Below are 18,746 nucleotides of genomic sequence, written 5' to 3'. Positions count from 1 at the left end.
TGCTCTCTAAGCCTTTATAAATACCAAAGATCTGGAGCAATACATCCATCAACAGCCCACAACTTATAACAAGCCAATACACATATATACTCAAGAATAGTCTCAATGGCTTCTGGTGCTCAGGTGAAGATGATTGCCATTGGCATGATGTTGGCCATTGTGCTCGTCGTCGCTGCTAATGCGGAACTAGATCCCTCACATAAGAAGGATATCTGCATCGACAAGACGGAAAAGGTTCCTGGCGCCGCTGCCTGCATCTGCTCCAAGAACTGTGCTTGTGCCGGAAAGTGCATATTAGCTGGTGGTGATGGTGATGAGGTCAAGACATGCTTCGTCGAATGCGTCCTCAAGAACGACTGCAAGTGTAATACTGAAGGTTCCAGCAACCCAGCACCACAGACTAATAAGTAGACTGATGTTTGAAGCTTCAACATGCTGCAAGGTCTACGTTCACATGTGCACACAGTCAATTTAAGTTTCATGAGTACTAATAATGTATGTTTAAATTTCTCGTACACCTAGCATGAAATGTATTGTTGGGACATTTGTTACGATGATAATAAGATGTCGGTGACAGCCTATATATGCGGCAAGTCACGTGTACGATGACACTGCCACATATATTGCTGAAAATAAATACGCATAGGTTTGTGTCTCCTCATTTGTACCACTGTAATATTAAAGTTGTACGCTGGCGCATGACAGTAATTTATATTGTTATTTTTAATATAATGGATATTACGTGTCTTGCTTTAGTTAATGTTGCAGAAGTTTTTTATATTTTATCTGTCATTATGTCTTGTGTTGCCTAATGGTACACCAGCATATCCTTATGTTGTGCTGGAAAACTGATGTAATAGGAAGTTGTACTAGAGAGTAAGATTTTTTCAGATATTTTTCTGTAATCTGCAATACTTACGCCATCTTCACTTCCTTGATATTGCACACCTCATGAGTTCTTGCCAAGGTTATATATCTTTTATCAACCTATTCAAGTCCAAATCATTAAATGATACGTTCCGGAGCTAAAAATGATTTTTTCAAAAAATCTGGAACAAGGAATAATAGACACTTAATTAAAATCTGGCCTGATTCCTGCGAAATCGGCGGGAGACGGCAGAGGATCATGTGGATTCCCGGAGAACTAACACACGAAGAGGGTGTGTGGAAAGCGTTGTGTAGGCGTTCTTATATCGTTGTGCACGGGTTTCCCTCAACAGTAGTTTGCGTCCCTTATACATGCTATGGAAAATAACGTGTTTTGGCATTCGGAAAATGGAAATCGGGTATTTCGTGGCCATGATGGTAAAACCATGCACATAGCATTGATTCCCATCCCTGGGCACATGCATGTGTGTAATATGGTCTCGTCCCGAGAAAACTATGCATGTCCGTGGGTCATGACCTAGCTCATTTGACCTAAAAGCACATAACTCCGTAGATGGTAGCTTATTTCGTGAATGTTTTTCCGGTATAACTGTCATATTCCAAATTTGGATAGGTCACCTCAAATGACGTCTCGCAAAGGTTCTCCTTTTTCTGATTATTTTTTGAATTGTGTTCAAATTAGGACCCGTCGGAATGACTTTTCGCAAGATCGGGTGGGTGCACCGAAGTGAACCGCACAAAACAGACCCCAGACCTCTAAAAAACAACACGTTGTGGACAAAAAAAAGAATTTTCGAAAAAATCTAGCACAAGGAAAAGTCGACGCTTGGTTCAAATCTGAGGCGCTTCTAGCGAAATCTGCAGGACACAGTAGAAACTAACACAAATTCGTGAAGATAGAACAAGCGTAGAAGGTATATGAAACGTGGTGCGGAAGTGATCTTCTAATTTTGTGCGTGGGTTCCGTACCATTGCAGATTTTGTTTCTTGTAGCTGCTTCACAACAAACCCTGTTTTATCGCTGGGAAAATGAAAAATGGATTTTTCATGGCTAGGAAAGGAAAACTTAAAAATAAAATATTTATTCTCATCCAATGCCTAACGCATGTGCGAAATATGGGTTCGGACCAACAAACTATGCCATGCTTCAGCTCATTACCTAGCGTTCGGCCTAAAAGACATAGAACTTCGTAAGAGGTAGCTCATTTTGTGAAGGGCTTTTCGGAATAATTACCGTATTCTAAGTTCGTATTTTTTTGTCGCAAGTAGGTCACCTAAAATGACGGCTCATAAAATTTCTCCATATTTTTGATTTTTTTAGAGAATTGTGCTCAAATTAGGACATGTCAGAATGACTTTTCGCAAGAGCGATTGTCGCGAGGCACGCCAGAGGGAACCACATGAAACCGACATCATACCTTTGATAAAACAACATGTTGTGGATCTAAAAATGATTTTCCAAGAAATCTAGAACATGCAAAAGTTGACGTTTAGTTCAAATTTAGCCGCTTCCAGCGAAATTGGTAGAATGTAGAAAATACCACGAATTCCCAGAAAACAAACGCCCACAGAAGCTATGTGACCTGTGGTGCGGAAGTGGTCTTTTACTCTGTCCACGAGCTCTGCCACAATGCTGCTCCGCCCCTCCTCGAGCATGCCTCCGTTCCACACAGTACCATCTCTGTCCCTTCGTTCTGCACTTTACCGGACACCTGATCAGCTCTCAACTTTGTCGTTCCCCACCGTCGCGAGAATGGAAGCCAGGCCTACCCCATCTTTTGTGGATGCGGGCGCCAGCGTGATGCCTTCTAGCCTCCCTTCTCCGTCAGGGCCCAACCCGTGTCCCGCTGCCTCCACATTGGAGGTCGACTTACCGTCGGCCACCTCCCAGGTTGGAGGATGGCACCATATGTGGCACGGGATGGTCGAAGGTGCCTCCCGGGATGTCAACAACACACACCAGGTCCGAGGGATGGGACAAGCATGCTCGGCATCCATTTTTAATAGGTGCAAAGTCTTGAAGTGTTGTTTAGAAACACTCGGTAAATATAGTGGCAACGTGGCACCACCTTGAGGCACACACTCTTTTACGTGTGTCTAAAAAACTCACTTGGCAAAGTACTTGCGTTGTTAACGATATGTAAATGGATAAGTACTTTTTTTTGCAGAGTGCCATGGAAATATACACAGCAAAGAAACTTTGCTGAAGATACTCGGCGAAGAAACTTTGTCGAGGTAAACTTTCCCGTGTATCTTTAGTCATTTGCCGAGTAATTCTGGTACTCACCAAAGATTTCGTTTCATGCAGTGATGAGGGGTTGTACTACATCACACCACATGTTTCTCTTCGAATATTTACATCAATTTACAAAAGAATATCGTTGGTATAACCACATCTAAGCTCCATATAGGAGAGATATAGATCATCACCAAATAATAGGACAGGCGTGTATCACGCCACCTCTTGTTGTGTAGTCTTTATTTCTGATACATAAGAGAAGAAACATATTGGTTGGCGAATCAGATGGGCTGGACCATGGAGTGGATTGCTTAAGAGATACGGTCGTGCACCACACCTTGCATTGTTCTGTAGCAGAATCCTTGACAGCAAAACGTATGAAGTATGTGCGCGCTTGCAACGTGAGGTAAAAAACGAATACTAATATATCGTGAAAACTAAAGGACGACATCTCTCGGATGACAACCATATGTAAGGAAATCTTTACACGTACAAAAGAGCCTCAAGAATATAACTTGTTTACGCTGTCGACGGGAAGAAAACAAGCCTTCTAGCACGTGTAGGTGATAGGAAAGGATCGTACTATCCTTGGATCAAAGAATGAAACACAGTGTATGTAGGAAAATCCATAGATGAACACGAGCGCATTTTTATTTCTGCACCTGATTATAAATATACATTTGAATTTGTGCATGGACATATGTCTTTTCATATTCGTCTTTTGTAAAAATGAAAAAAATCAGAGTTTCAAAATTTTCTTTTTACTGTATAAAATATTGTTATTTTTCTCAGGAGCGCCACATGTCTTTTCATCATTAAATTTGCAGACATGTCGAAGACATCAACAAATGTGTAAAACATCACACACAATGTTGATTCCCATCCCAGGTACACGCATGTGCGCAATATGGCCTCATTCATGCAAACTATGTGAGTTTGCTGGTCATAACCTTGCACGTTTGCCCTAAAAGGCATAGAACTGTGTAGGTGGTAGCTCATTTCGTGAATGCCTTTCAAGAAGAACTGTTGTATGCCAAGTTTGATTTTTCTCTTGCAACAAGGTCACATAAAATGGCGGGTTGTGAAGGTCTCACATTTTTCTTTTCACTAGTGGAAAACAGGCCTAATGTCGCGGGTCGTATGACCCTTTTGTCGCGGGCGGCCAGCCGCGACAAGGGAGGCGCGATAAAAGGTCCCCCTTTTGTCGCGGGTCGCTTACGACCCGCGACATAAGGTCCACCACGTGGCAGCCGCGGGGCGCGCAGGGGACAGGCCCTTTTGTCGCGGGCGTTATTACCACCCGCGACAAAAGGCCCTCTACGTGGCGGGCACACAACGCTGCTGCTTTAGGGTTTGAGAGGTGCGCACGCCACCCCCCCCCCCGCCACCGACCGCCTGTTATTTCATTTTTTTCATTCGAAAATAAAAGTTGGATATATTTGTACGCTACTAGAAGTGGTACACGTTCATTCATTATGTATAGATCAAACAAATATTGGAAGCAAAGTCGATTCCCCTTACATGTAGATTCCCCTTAAATATATATATACATTTAGCTCACGATCGACAAGCGGTACTAACGACCGTCTATTTGGAGGTAGAGCATCTATTTGGACTAAACAAGCCTTTGTTGTTTAGTACTTCTTTAACCAAAAGTCCCGCCAGTTCCTCCGCAATTCCTAGTAGGTGTTCCTTTGGTTGGAGTCTGTCCCGCATGTAGTCCACCTATATACGAAAATGAGATGAGTATGACTATATCAATCTTGATAACGAAATATTGACGATAATAAATAAAGTTGTGAGTGTTATTGCTTAAGTTGAATTTATTTTTGTTCTGCTTCTCAGTGGTTAACATGTGAATGGACTCGCAAACGTAGTATCCACATAGATTTGTCCCTTGTGGCTGCTGAGGGCACGGTACAGGAGTAAATGTTAGCTTCTCTGCCCAGGTACCATCCTGACGATGTCTCTTGAAAGCGGTCCAAGCCCTGCCAGGCAAAAGAATGATTGAATGAGTGGATAATTAATTGATATCTCACGAAAGATATAGCGCGGAGATGAAGGAAATTACACTTGGAGCAACTTCTGCAAGTCGCTAAACCCGTCCACGCCTCTACTCAGTGGGTCTCTTACTTCAACTATTCCCTTATCAGGTTGAATGTCTAGTAGAATCCGATGGAAGCTGCACATGTTATGTATATACGTCAGGAATTACACTTAACATCGAGTAAGAAAAATTGGATGTGCATAAAAGATCATTAAGACTCTCACTCGTAGTTGTAAGGAAACAATATTGAATCACGAAATATTGCTCCCCAAAAACCTTAGTAGGTTTTCCCCAGTATCTTCGCGGTTTTGCTTTACCGTTTGAACATGTATTTTATCCGGGTCCATAAACCCAATATTGATAATATTATTACTTTTGCATTCACTGATCTTCGATTGCATAATAGAGAACACATAAGATATAATGAGTATATGCAATGAGAACGAACATGAACTGAATAAAAATGAACTTATATGTAGTTAACAACTTACAAGCAATAGCAACTCATGAGAGATTTGTCGAGGGCTTCTAAATTGAATAACTGCCAGAGTTCACTCATCTCAATATGGATCTCCTCCTTTCGGTAGTAATATTCCCATGGTATAGTCGCCACGATGTACATTATGTTCTCCTTGCATGCATCAAGGTATCACTGATGCAAATTCCGCATATGTGTTGGCAGTTTATGCAGCTGCTCTGTGCTCGACCAAGTCGGCCCCGTAGACAAATTTAGGAGCTATATCAGCAGTGGGTAGTGCAACATCCGCTCGCATACATCAATTCCTCCACGGTAACGTCACGGGCAGCCGCTAGCTTTGCGAGCTTCTTCCATATCGAAACCACCCCGTTCCCGGTACGACTTGGGAACATTACACACTTTGAGTGCTGGAATCGATTGTTTGGGCTGATCTCCGAGGAGGGGAACTTCCTTTCTCTTTTTGCCTTTTGTCGTCTTCTTGGCCTTGAGGGGTGCAGTTATTGAACTTGACTTCTTCCACTACACCATGGACCGAATGTTGGGGCAGATTTTCTGCCGGGAAAGGTCACCTAAGAGGGCACCAAAACTGCCGGCAAAAGTTTTTTCCCGGCTGTTTTGTCTGCCCTCAAAAACCCTGCCGGCAAAACTCTTTGCCGGCTGTTTTTTACTTGCCGGCTGTTTGCCTGCCCTAGTAGCCCTATTTGTGCCGGCAGTTTTGTGTTTCTCCCGGCAGAAACCAGCCAGTAAAGGGTTGTCCCGGCTGTTTGAAGCTTTGGCGGCTGTTGAATTGCCCTTAATAGTAGTTAGTTCTGCCTGCAGTTTCCTAGACTATGACCAGCACAGTTTATGTTCAGGCTTTTCCAGCAGTTCACTATGCAGTCAAGTACTTTTTGACATTTTAGACAAACTATAACATGAAGATAATGTAGTTCTTCCACAAGTGAACACTTACAATATTCATTGTACGGTACATGGTTCATATCCAAAGATACAAAGATCGACTCAAAATAAAAACATGGTTTCGGAAAATGCACTTCACCCACAACAGTGCACAAGAGCATACATATGTTTCTAAAATAGTAATCGAAGTGAACAAGAGAATCCTAACAGAGCATAAATATGTTTCCAGCGCAATATCATTGCATTGTTGTGGAACGCAAGTGAACAAAAGCAGCCAATAGGTACTCATCTTGAACCAAATCAACAGGAACCATTGACCTGTGCAGCAACTCTGGAGAAAGAAAGTGATAGATGGAATCAGAAACTCGTGTTTGCCATCCCCTTTAGTAAAAATGCTAACATTTAATATTACGTAATATAAAAGAGAAAACAAGTCAGAGCATGAACACTATCGTCATAAATAATATATGCTTGGAGGCGTTACTGCATTGTGATAATGTACAGTAGGCGGTCAAAACTTGTGCACTAGCTAAGATAACTATTCCTATGGCATAAGATGGGGAGTCACGGAGGGATGTTCATGCCTCGTCATCCTCCACATGCTGTAAAGACCCACACGTCTCCTCTGACTCCAAGGAGGGGCCGCAGCTTGTTCGCCGACGTGGCTGCGACTCATTGCCAGTGCGGCTCCTCGGCTGGTTCGCCTAATAACCCCCCTCTCTACGAGGTATCCTACCTTTTCTGGAGTTTCGCCTGGTTCTATTCTCGTCAAAATTCAGTCTGTTGTTTGTAAGATGTATCTTAGAATTTTCCTATTCTTCAGGTAGCTTGTACACTGATGCTTGTAAAGAAAGGCTGAAAGCTGTAGGCATGTTCGTATAGAAAACTGAAAGTTGTAGGCATGTTCATATCATTAAATGTTTCAGTTTCTTTCGCATAATTTTTTTAAATGTTTCAGTTTGTAAAGAAAGGCTGGATATGCTCTGTTGTGCTTAGAAGGCCATATCTAGTGGCCAGCTTCCAACAATTAATGAGATTGGTTATTTCAATATTGATTGAGAAGCATTGTACTCTGCTTGCAGGAACAAGAAATCATTCCTTCTTCCTGGTAGAAGACAGCATGACTTACTTGTATTGACCTACAAGTAGATTAAGTACTCTGTTTGCAGGAACTATGGTAACCTGCAGATTGTTGGACTAGTATAATTGTAGCTAGTGTAAATCCAATTGAGTTGGATGAATATTGGTTACAAAGCTTTTTACAAATTGCGTATACTACTAATTAATGTTCCATTAACAAGTACATTTCTTGTTTCTTTTCTGAATGTTGAAGGGTAAGTAGATCTTTATGTATTACCTCTGGTATTACTTTGCATATGTTGGAAGGTCAACTGGTTCAGTGCTCAAACACATGCAGCAGTACACATTGTTCTAAATCTGTGTATTAGTTTGATAGTTGCACCTTTGATTGCTTATCCCTATTGTACACGAACAGGCTAATAGGGTACTACAGGCTAACAAGTGCTCAGAACACGAGCTAGCTGAATGACCAGAGCACACCAGTACCTCCTTCCAAACAAATAGATTTGTCCTCTCCTGATTGCTTACAATATCTCCTGTAATCTTTTAGTAACGAATATTTTGTTCCCAAAACTATAACTATGCAACAAATTATATATCCAGAGACGAAAGAGGAAAAAAGCTCAATGAAGATCCTACTTAACAACTTTGTACTCGCAGCCAGCAAACCAATATTCAGTCCCACTGTATTATTCAAAACCATTGATTTCAACCATGCTATGAGGCAACTAGGAATCTGCAGTGATTATGTAAATCAATACTTAAGTTCATAACAAAGAAAAACTCATCTCTATTTGCAATCCATACGCAATTATCAGTGTCCTACAATGACCAAAGTTACTTTTGGATCTTTTCCAGGATCCTACCTCTTAGAACTTCCGAAGAAACCATTGATGAGTGGACTTCAGCACATAATATGATGAGATATAGCTCCCTCCATGAACCCTTATCATCCCCCAAGTTTTCAAACAGGACACCTTCAGAGTCACATGTAAAACAAGTCAGTCCTGCTGCAATACAGAATGTATCATTCAGCAAAACATGAGAGATGATTGAAACACAAATTATTTAGATGGACTGAAGTTTCTTTTGTTTTTCTAATAAAAATATACACGCCTTTGCAGATTACTGTTAGAAACTATATATGATAGTCAAAAAAGGGGGGAGGGGTTTTTTGTTACGAATGGTATTAAAGATAACCTGCTGCTGATGCACCACTAACAAAAAACACAACTTACACCAGAGAAAAGTCGAATGAACGGACTACAAAAAGTGTGTAGTTGCATACCATTTTCATGCAGTGAAACAACTAGTCATAAATCATCCTCCATACGTGCTTCACCAACATGCTTAATAGGAAGGCCTACATGACGTACTGCTCCACCTTGTAAATAATCACCAGCAAATCCTTTATTAGGTGGTACAATGCTGCCAAAATACCAGAACAGTTGAAGTCACAGGAAAGAAAAAGAAAAACATTATATTTATCATGTGGTTACATATTTCTCTATAACTAAAAGCACATGGATGAGTGTAAAGCATGCTTCAATCGTTGTAAAAAAAATCAGATTGCAGACAAGCCTAGTGACACACCACATCGTTTAAGCCGCACATATAGAAGAGAAAATCAGGAGCATATATCAGGTCTTCCAAGATAAGAAACCAAAAATATGTGATGCATGTAAGTGCGACGATGTGAAACCATTACCTTGCAAAGATTAAAAGTTGTCCCTCTAAATCTCTATTTTCCTAAATTCTAGATCTTGCAATTCTATAAATACAATAAGTGATTAAATTTAGTATTACACTAACAAGACTATCGTCAATCACAAAAGAAACACGGAGAGCAGCTTGTTTGTCTGCATAGGATCGAATCTATTCTCTTGCCTTTCTACTCCGGCAGACAAGAAATTGAGAGAGATGTCTTTGACTCACAGAGGCCATTGTGCTGCTCCTCTTTGAGGCTTGAGCGACACTATCGGTGACAGTCTGGACGCCATGGCCGCCGCAGTCGATGGACACCAAGCAGGTGATGCGGCCAAGACCCGAGCGGCTCATCTTCTTCCCCTCGCAGACAAGCATGCCGGGTCCACCCGGAGGGTGCCAGCCTGCTCACGCCGCCGCGGGACTGGGCGCTGGAGCAGCAGCCGGGGACCTGTCCACCGCCTACAGATCCAGTCGCGCCGACCCACCCCAAACGCGTCTGCCTGAACGAGAATCTCAGAGGTGGCGCGAGCGTCCATGGGGATTGAAGAGGTCGAGAGAATACGGGCAGGTGGCGAGTCGGGGTTGTGAGGGAGATGGTGGCGGATGCGGCAGCGGCGCGGCCACAACGGGAACATCAAGATGTGATGGCCGCGGAGGGGCTTACGCCGGAGAAGCGCGGCGGCGCGGAGCGGGTGGTGATGTGTAGTGTGGCAGTGCGGAGCGGGATGTGAGGTGGACTTGGGCGGCGAGGGTGCTGACCGGAGACGAGCAGGGAGAAGTGGGGCGGCGCTTTGTGGTTGGGGATTTCTTTCTCAGGACCCGCGTCTAGGGATTTGGTGGAGCTTTTTCCTTTTGGAAAGCCGCGGCAATGGCGCTAAGTCTGGCAATATTTTCGCTCCACGCGCCCTACCGCGCCAGAAATTTTGGCTACCCCGCCACCTCCATGTGCCGGCTGTTTGCTCCGCCGGGAGAGACTTGTGCCGGCCGTTTTGCTGCCTTCGTATGCATCGATTATTACCGGCACTTGATAGCCACGGATTCTACATTTTTTCCGGCTGTAAACGGGCCCTCGAAAACCTATGCCGGCAGTTGATTTGTACCGGCAGTTTATTTGCCTCTACAACTGGATCTTTGCCGGCTGTTCTTTGCCCTTCAATTTGGTCCATGGTGTAGTGTTCTCGGCTGCACTTCTAGCTGATGATTTGCTTGTGGTAGCAATATCCTTCTTCTTAGCCTTGCCATCCTTGTTCTTCTTAGCCTTTTCATTCTCCCTCTTGTCATCAATTACCCTCGCAAGGTGGCGTGTATAGTCATCCTTCTTCTCGTGTAAGTCATATTGCGATGGTGTGTTCGAAAAGAAGTAGCATATGCTATTTGCTTCTCGGTGTATGGCTCGGCGTTGGAGGTTTTGGCTTATGGAAATGATCATAGTTGTGTTTCGCAACAGCGCCGCATTTTCCTCGACGAGTAAGATCCCAAGGACGGGGGGGGGGGAGGAACCTTTGGTACTTTTGGGAGGGGCGACATCTTGTGGATAGGACTCTTGAAACGCTTCCGGTAGGGTGCATTCCGAGTCTTAGTGGGCGGAGGCGGCGGTGCTGGAGATGGAGATGGACTACAGATGTCGTGGTCGACGTCGTACCCATGGGGTGATGGTGGCGACATGTGATCAGTAGGAGGAGGTGATGGTGGCCTGCGATCATCCGGAGGAGGTGATGGTGACCTGCTCGGACGATCGGTACTAGGGGCTACCCAGCTGGCGGCTCGATGTTCTTCTTTTCCCGCGAGAATGATTTCTCCCAGCACCTCTCTGAGTGTAAGCCCCCCATCACCTCCAGGGATTTCGAGATCCAATGTCTCCCACGACGGTACAACTGAATCCACCCCGACACGAGCATAGCCAGCTTTCCATAACCGGTTCTTATACGCTCGGAAAAGTTCCCCCATCTTCTTAAGAGCTCATTTCTTCACTAGCGCCCTCTACTTGGCATTCTCAGAGTCCGATCCCAAATTTGGCAAAGTGAAATGTGACATGAGGTCGTCAAAAAGTGTGTTCTTGTACCTATCGGCAACTCCGATCTTCGGACACATTCTTGGTCTTGTTCCATTCTCTAACAGTGATCGGGATATGATCTCTAACCACAACTCCGCACTGATTCTTAAATGTCACTCTAACACTCGCCGGTGCCACAGGTTGGCCTTCCGGTGATATAGCTTCAATGTTGAAGTGGTCTTTTTTGCCCAGTCTCTTTGTCGGGCCTCGTTTCTCCAACTTATCTTCGGAGGCCTAAGAGAATAAAAATCAGTTAATTTATATACATATGTACATATAGAATTCCATTAATGCCTCAACTGATCGTATACCTCGTCATTACCGGAGCCGTCGGCTTCTCCATCACCGGAGCCGTCGGCTTCTCCATGATCACCGGAGCCGTCGGCTTCTCCATCACCGGAGCCGCCGGCTTCTCCATCACCATCGCGGATTATGTTCTCGAAAATGTCTTCCTGTTCCAAGTCCCGTTCGAATCGATCCATTGTTTCTGCAAAAAATTAAATCGATAAGTATATGTTCTAACCCTAAACCTAATCAAACACTAAGCAAACCCTAACCCTAACCAGAGATGGGGTAGGCTCAAGGAGGGGAAGTCTCGGCGTGGAGAAGGGAGAAGAGGGCGCGTCAGGTAGAGGATCTCGACAATGCTCATGTGTTTGCGAGAGGGACAGGGTGTCGGTGACGCGTGTTTGCGAGAGGGAGAGGGTCTCAACGGCGCGTGTTTGCGAGAGGGAGAGGGGTGTCGGCGCGTGTTTGCGAGAGGGAGAGTGCGCGTGTTTGCGAGAGGGAGAGGGGTGTCGGCGCGTGTTTGCGAGAGGGAGAGTGTGCGTGTTTGCGAGAGGGAGAGGGGTGTCGGCGCGTGTTTGCGAGAGGGAAAGGGCGCGTGTTTGCGAGAGGGGGAGGGTGTCGGCGACGGGTTTTTCCGGGGGGAGGGAGTTGACGTCGGTTGTTTGCGAGAGGGGTCTCGGCGGGTGTTTGCGAGAGGGGTGTCGGCGGTTACAACAAAATTTAAACTACAAATTTTTTACAAAAAAATTAAACTAACTAATTACAACCAAATTTGAACTAACTAATTATCTAACTACAAAATTTGTACAACATACTAAAATGTCTATATACTAAAATACTTACAAAAAAATTAAACTACTAATTATCTAACTACAAAATTTATACAACAAAATTTATACTAACTAACTAATACTAAATTTAAACTAGCAATTTACTAATACAAATTTTAACTAATACATAGAAAACTTACAAAAAACTAATACAAAATTTAAAATAACTAACTATACATATACTAAATTTAAACTAGCTAACTTAATTAACTAATTAACTAACAATATTACAAAAGAGTTTTAAAAAATGGCCAGGGGAGCCCGGCGGCGGCTACCTCGCAGATGGCCGGGCAGCGGCGCGGCCGAGGGCGGCACGCGCGGCAGAGGGAGGTGGCGCGGCCGAGGGAGGCGGCGCGGCGGCGCGGCGGATCGAGGACGGCGCGGCCGAGGGAGGCGGCGCGCGCGCGCAGGGAGGTGGCGCGGCCGAGGGCTACCGCGGAGGCGCGCGGCGAGAGGGAGGCGCGCGACGGCGGCGCGCAGAGGACTACCGCGGAGGCGCGCGGCAGAGGGAGGCGAAGAGGCGGCGGCTGGAGGCGAGGAAGATGGCCGGCGGCGGCGGTGAAATTGGGCAGCCTGGCGGCGCAACTTCGCTAAGGGAATGGCCTCCGGGTGTCGCGGGTGGGGGCTCCGCCCGCGGGGTTAGGTATTTATACCTAACCCCTTTTGTCGCGGGTGGTGGCACGACCCGTGATAAAGGCCCCTTTATCGCGGGTCGTGCCACCACCCGCGATAAAGGGGTCCTTTATCGCGGGCCGTGGCTCGACCCGCGACAAAAGGGGGTAGGAGCTGATCCGTGGCACAGCCCATCCAACGGCTCTGGCCGTTTGAATCCAATGGCCTAGAGCCGTTGGATGGTCTGTGCCACGGATCAACTCATCCATCCCTCTTCACCCCTTTTCTTTTTTCTATTTTAAATTAATAAAACTATTATTTCAATAACTTTTGAATGGTAACTCAAATACAAATGTTTTATATATGAATATTGATCAGAAAAAGCTAATGAACATGAATATGACATCCATATACCTATTTGCATCTCGCATCATATGAAACGGATAGTCGTGTATGTTTCACCCCTGTGCACCGCCGCCGTGCCACTCGTGTCGCGTCCTCGTGCCACGTGTCGCCACCGCTTCCACGTGCCTCGCCCCGCCGACGCCGGCGTGCGACATGCCCCGCGTGCGCTATATAGAGCGACGAGTGCGGGCGCAACCACACATCGCCGGCACCCCTCTCCCTCTCGCGACCACACGTCGCCACCGCCTCCGCTCATTCATCTCCGGGATGCCTCCATGTCGTCGAGGGGCGTCCAGTTTCCGTGGCGTTCGAGTGCGTCCGAGCGGTAGGTTCACCGCCGAGATACGCGACGGTGGCTTCCGCCTCACCCTCGGCACGTACAACACGCCGGAGCTGGCGGCACGCGCTTACGACGCGGCGGCGTGGCGCTTTCGGCGGCCAGGACACGACATGAACTCACCTGCAAAATCCGGGAACTCTCTCCCGATGTTTCTCCACTGCCGACCATCAGCGGGGTGCCTCAACATCGCGTCTTTCTTACGTTCTTCCATGTGCCATCGCAACAACTTGGCATGCTCTTTGTTTCGAACAAACGTTTTAACCGTGGTATTATGGGAGCATACCACATCACCTTCGCAGGAACCCTCTTCCCGGGTGGCTCGCCCTCAACATCACCGGGGTCATCTTTTCCGATCTTATACCGCAATGCACCGCATATCGGACATTTATTCAAATTCTCGTACTTCTCACCGCGGTAGAGGATACAGTTATTAATGCATGCATGTATCTTCTGCACATCTAATCCTAGAGGGCAGACAAGCTTCTTTGCTTTATATGTACTGACGGGCAATTTGTTATTTCTTGGAAACAGCTTCTTTAATATTATCATCAATTTCTCAAATCCCGAGTCAGTCACACCGACCTCTGCCTTCCATTTCAGCAATTCTAATATGCTACCCAGCTTTCTATGTCCATCTTCACAACCTGGGTACAACAATTTGTGGTGGTCCTCTAACACCTTGTCGAACTGCAACCTCTCCTTATCCGTGGCACAGTCTCTTCTTGCATCAGAAATGGCCCGACGAAGATCATCATTAACAGGATCATCTGATGCCTGTTCTTCACCTCCTTCTTCTTCATTGTCGTCCATTGCGGTATCATCGCATTCAGAGAACATAGATCGGTACTGGTCATCGTTATCTTCTTCTTCATCGCCGTCTTCCATCATAACCCCTTCTTCTCCGTGCTTGGTCCAAACATTATAGCTGGACATGAATCCAAATCGAAGCAGGTGGCTCTTAATGTCTCTTGAGCAAGAGTAATCCTTCTCATTCTTACATTTCAGACATGGACAACACATAAAACCTTGCTTCGACTTGTTGGCCTCGGCCACAAGCGAGGAAAGAATTCACGCCCTCTCTGAAAGCGGGAGCACATCGGTTACCGTACATCCATGGATGACTCATCTGCATCATAAGTGTATCGGATGCAATCACCTTGCTAAAATTAGTATTGTACGGACTATGTATATACGAGAAAATAGTTGCTAACCTTTTAGGATCAAAAAGAGGAGAAATCTTATCAAATAAAATCAAGTGGCATCCCTCACAAGCATTCCATCAAACACCTCTTGTGCACATCAAGAAAAAATGAGCTAGCATAGACCTCCACCTTTCACCACCAAGGAAAAAATGTAGGGGGAGGTGGGGGGGCTGGCTGCGTGTATATATAGGCATGGACCTTTTGTCGCGGGCCGTATTACGACCCGCGACAAAAGGGGTGCTGACAGGAGGCGCCAGAGCACAGACCCCTTTTGTCGCGGGTTGGGATACGGCCCGCGACAAAAGGGCGCGATAAAAGGCCCGGCTCGCTCCAAATGGTTTCGGGACGACGTGGCCAGGCCATTTGTCGCGGGTGCAGGCACGCCCGCGACAAAAGGCTCCCACGAAAGCCCTTTTTTTCACTAGTGTTTCTTTTTGAATTAGTTGTGCTCGAAACGGTTATATCATTGTGCACGGGTTTCCCTCAACTGTAGTTTGCGCCCCTTTTACCTGCTTTGCATAATAAATGATTTGGAATTTGAAAAATAAAAATCAGGTATTCCATGTCCACGATGGTAAAACCCGCACAGATCGTTGATTCCCATCCTAGGGCACACGCATGTGCGCAATATAGTCTCGTTCTGGAAAACTATGCATATCTGTTGGTCTTAACTTAGCTCGTTTGACTTAAAAGGCTTATAATTCCGTAGGTGTAGCTCATTTCGTGAATGTTTTTCCAGAATAACTATCGTATTCCTGATTTGAAAAAAAAATCGCAAGTAGGTCACCTAAAATGAAGCCCTGCGAAGGTTCTTATTTTTCTGATTTTTTCGATGATGATGCATCAAGCCGGAAGACGAAAAACCTCGGACTAGTATTCTCATAGATACTATGAAGCTCACAATGCACATATTTATTTTTAGTTTGTATCGAAAACATCAGAGTGTATTGTGTCTGATTTTTTGGTAGTTATGTATGTCACCAAAGGCACTGGTGTTTTTTCTTCACCATTGACCATGTATTAAAGCGGGCAATGGTTGATGAATCATTTGTTTGAGCTACACATATCAATGAAATTAATGTGGTGACGGACAGTAAAACTGTTACCAGCGAGTCTTTTCACCTCTATCCAATATGTGGCTCTGCACTAGTGGTAACCTATCCTCCTTTTTCGAAACGAAGCGTAGTCCCAGTCTCTGCATCAAAGCGATGCATACGGCCTTTGTTTAGATTTGATTAAACAGAGATCTACCGGAGGCACTACATCACAAAACCCGAAGCCAGCACAAAACACCTACAAACCAGACAATGGGGAAGAGACATGTCGCGAAATAGGTGCACCGTTGAGTCACCCTATGCACAAAATACAGAAACAAATGCCCCAGCAGCAAAAAAGCACCGAAGGCATCGCTGAGTAACCCTATGGTGAAACAGGTACACATGATCGGCGTAGAAGATCGTCCGCGAGCGCCTCATGCTCTCGCTTCTGAAACCGTCACCTTCATCAACACCTCATCCATCTTCAAGGCAGAGCTCTATATAGCTCCTGATAGACCTCGTAGCACCACCGTCTAGAAGTTACTCACAAAAACAATGCGCTCAGGAGGTAGAGTGAAGCCAGCTGCGCCACCATTGTCCGAACCGGGATACCCAGGTCTGGAGTTTCCCCCGGAAACAACTCAAGTAAAGTGAAAGCAGACAACAATGGCGACTCCTTCAACTAGACAACAATACACACTGCCATCGCCCTTCCAGACCGATGCCGGAGCACGGTTTTCACCAGTGGATGCACCACCCCACTCACCACTGAAACATCCAGCCAACCACCTCCGGCGGAGGATGGGGCTACCATAGAGCCACCAACTGATTGAGGAGGCAACTGACGCCAACTCCCATCACGTGAGCAAACCCTAACCGCCATGACGAAGAGAAGTGCCACCCGCGGGGAGGGGAGAGAGGGCCCGCCGACCACTGCCACTCGCAGCCACGCTGCCAAGGGTTCCATATCGACAACCATCGGGATCTCCCCCTCTGCCAGCTGCTTCACTGGCCGCCACCCGACCGTCCGACTGTCAAAAAATATGCTCATATTGAGAGTAATGATCTTTTCATAGGCTAGTTAAAGGATTAAAGCTGATACCATTTTTTCAGCCTGTGGACGTACATACATGTGTATCTGCATCAACATTGTCTGATTGATTTCTATTCACAACGTCCTTGAATTAAGTTCTAGAGATAGGTGCCGCATATGTGTGTGGTCTGGAATGAATGATGAGGTATTTATATTTCTTCCTTCTTATTTTGTACCTAGAGAAGCTAGAAACGGCGTGGCATGCGTTTTGCTCTCTAAGCCTCTATAAATACCAAAGGTCTGGAGCAATACATCCATCAACAGCCCACGGCTTATAACAAGCCAATACACATACATACTCAAGAATAGTCTCTCAAAGTTAGCAACAATGGCTTCTGGTGCTCAGGTGAAGATGATTGCCATTGGCATGATGTTGGCCATTGTGCTCGCCGTCGCTGCTAATGCGGAACCAGATCCCTCACATAAGAAGGATATCTGCATCGACAAGACGGACAAGGTTCCTGGCGCCACTGCCTGCATCTGCTCCAAGAACTGTGCTTGTGCCGGAAAGTGCATATTAGCTGGTGGTGATGGTGATGAGGTCAAGACATGCTTCGTCGAATGCGTCCTCAAGAATGACTGCAACTGTAATGCTGAAGGTTCCAGCGACCCAGCACCACAGGCTAATAAGTAGAGTGAGGTTCGAAGCTTCAACATGCTGCCAGGTCTGCATCCACACGTGCACAGTCAATTTAAGTAAATTTGGTTCACGGGTACTATAATAATGTGTGTATAAATTTCTCGTACACATGTATCTGGCATGACACATATTGTTGGAAGAGTTTCTACACTGATAACAAGTTGTCAGTCACAGCCTATATTTATGCGGCAAGTCACGAGTACGATGACACTGCCGCATATATTGCTGGATACTAAATAATTAAGTATGTGCGTGTATATGTGTCTCCTCATTTGTATCATTGTAAAAATAAAGTTGTAGCGCTGGCGCATGGCAATAATTGTATTTGGTAATTTTAATATTATGGATATTTCGTGTCTTTCTTTAGTTAATGTCTTTGCACTTTTCTATATTTTATTTGCCAATATGACTTCTTCAGACTTCAAGTACAAAATGTATACTGCCCATAACCGAAATGTCCTTGATTCAGTTTACGAGCGAGCGGGGCATTGTGGGACTTCGCTTTAATGTTTTCTGGCCATCCACTGTTTGGATGCTACCTGATTCCACGCAACCATCGGTGTCCATGAATAAGTTTATGTAAAATATGTAACCCCCTCGCGTCGCCTAACCCTAGGCGACTCGGGGGCGACCTCCGCCGCCGGCCGCCTGCCACCGTCCTCCTCGCCCCCTCCCCCTCGCCGCTGCCGGAAGACCCGCAGGGCAAAGCCCGGGCGGCGACGGCGGCGGCGGGGGTTTCGTCCCTCGCGCAATGGCGGCTCCCCTGGTGGCGGCGGCATGCGTCTCCGGTGGCTCCGGCGGCTCCGGCATCGAGCTGCCGCGGGTATGCGACGGCGTGGACGTCTTCATGGTGGCGGATCGGCCTCCTATGCGATGGGATCGCCCTCCTGGCGGCGGATCTTCGGAC

The 18,746-nt window shown here is 45.9% G+C and overlaps 1 protein-coding gene across 1 annotated transcript; it reads left to right on the top strand.

Annotated features, from left to right (window-relative positions):
• The first annotated feature begins 17,476 nt into the window (after window positions 1–17,476).
• On the top strand, window positions 17,477–18,210 carry LOC124669166. Its single transcript, XM_047205846.1, has one exon. It carries the CDS (start codon window positions 17,528–17,530, stop codon window positions 17,831–17,833), a length of 306 nt encoding a protein of 101 aa, XP_047061802.1. The 5' UTR covers window positions 17,477–17,527; the 3' UTR covers window positions 17,834–18,210.
• The last annotated feature ends 536 nt before the right edge of the window (window positions 18,211–18,746 follow it).

This window comes from Lolium rigidum, chromosome 7 (genome assembly GCF_022539505.1).
Source record: "Lolium rigidum isolate FL_2022 chromosome 7, APGP_CSIRO_Lrig_0.1, whole genome shotgun sequence".
NCBI classification, from domain to species: domain Eukaryota; kingdom Viridiplantae; phylum Streptophyta; class Magnoliopsida; order Poales; family Poaceae; genus Lolium; species Lolium rigidum.
This window is presented reverse-complemented; position numbering and strand designations above follow the sequence as displayed.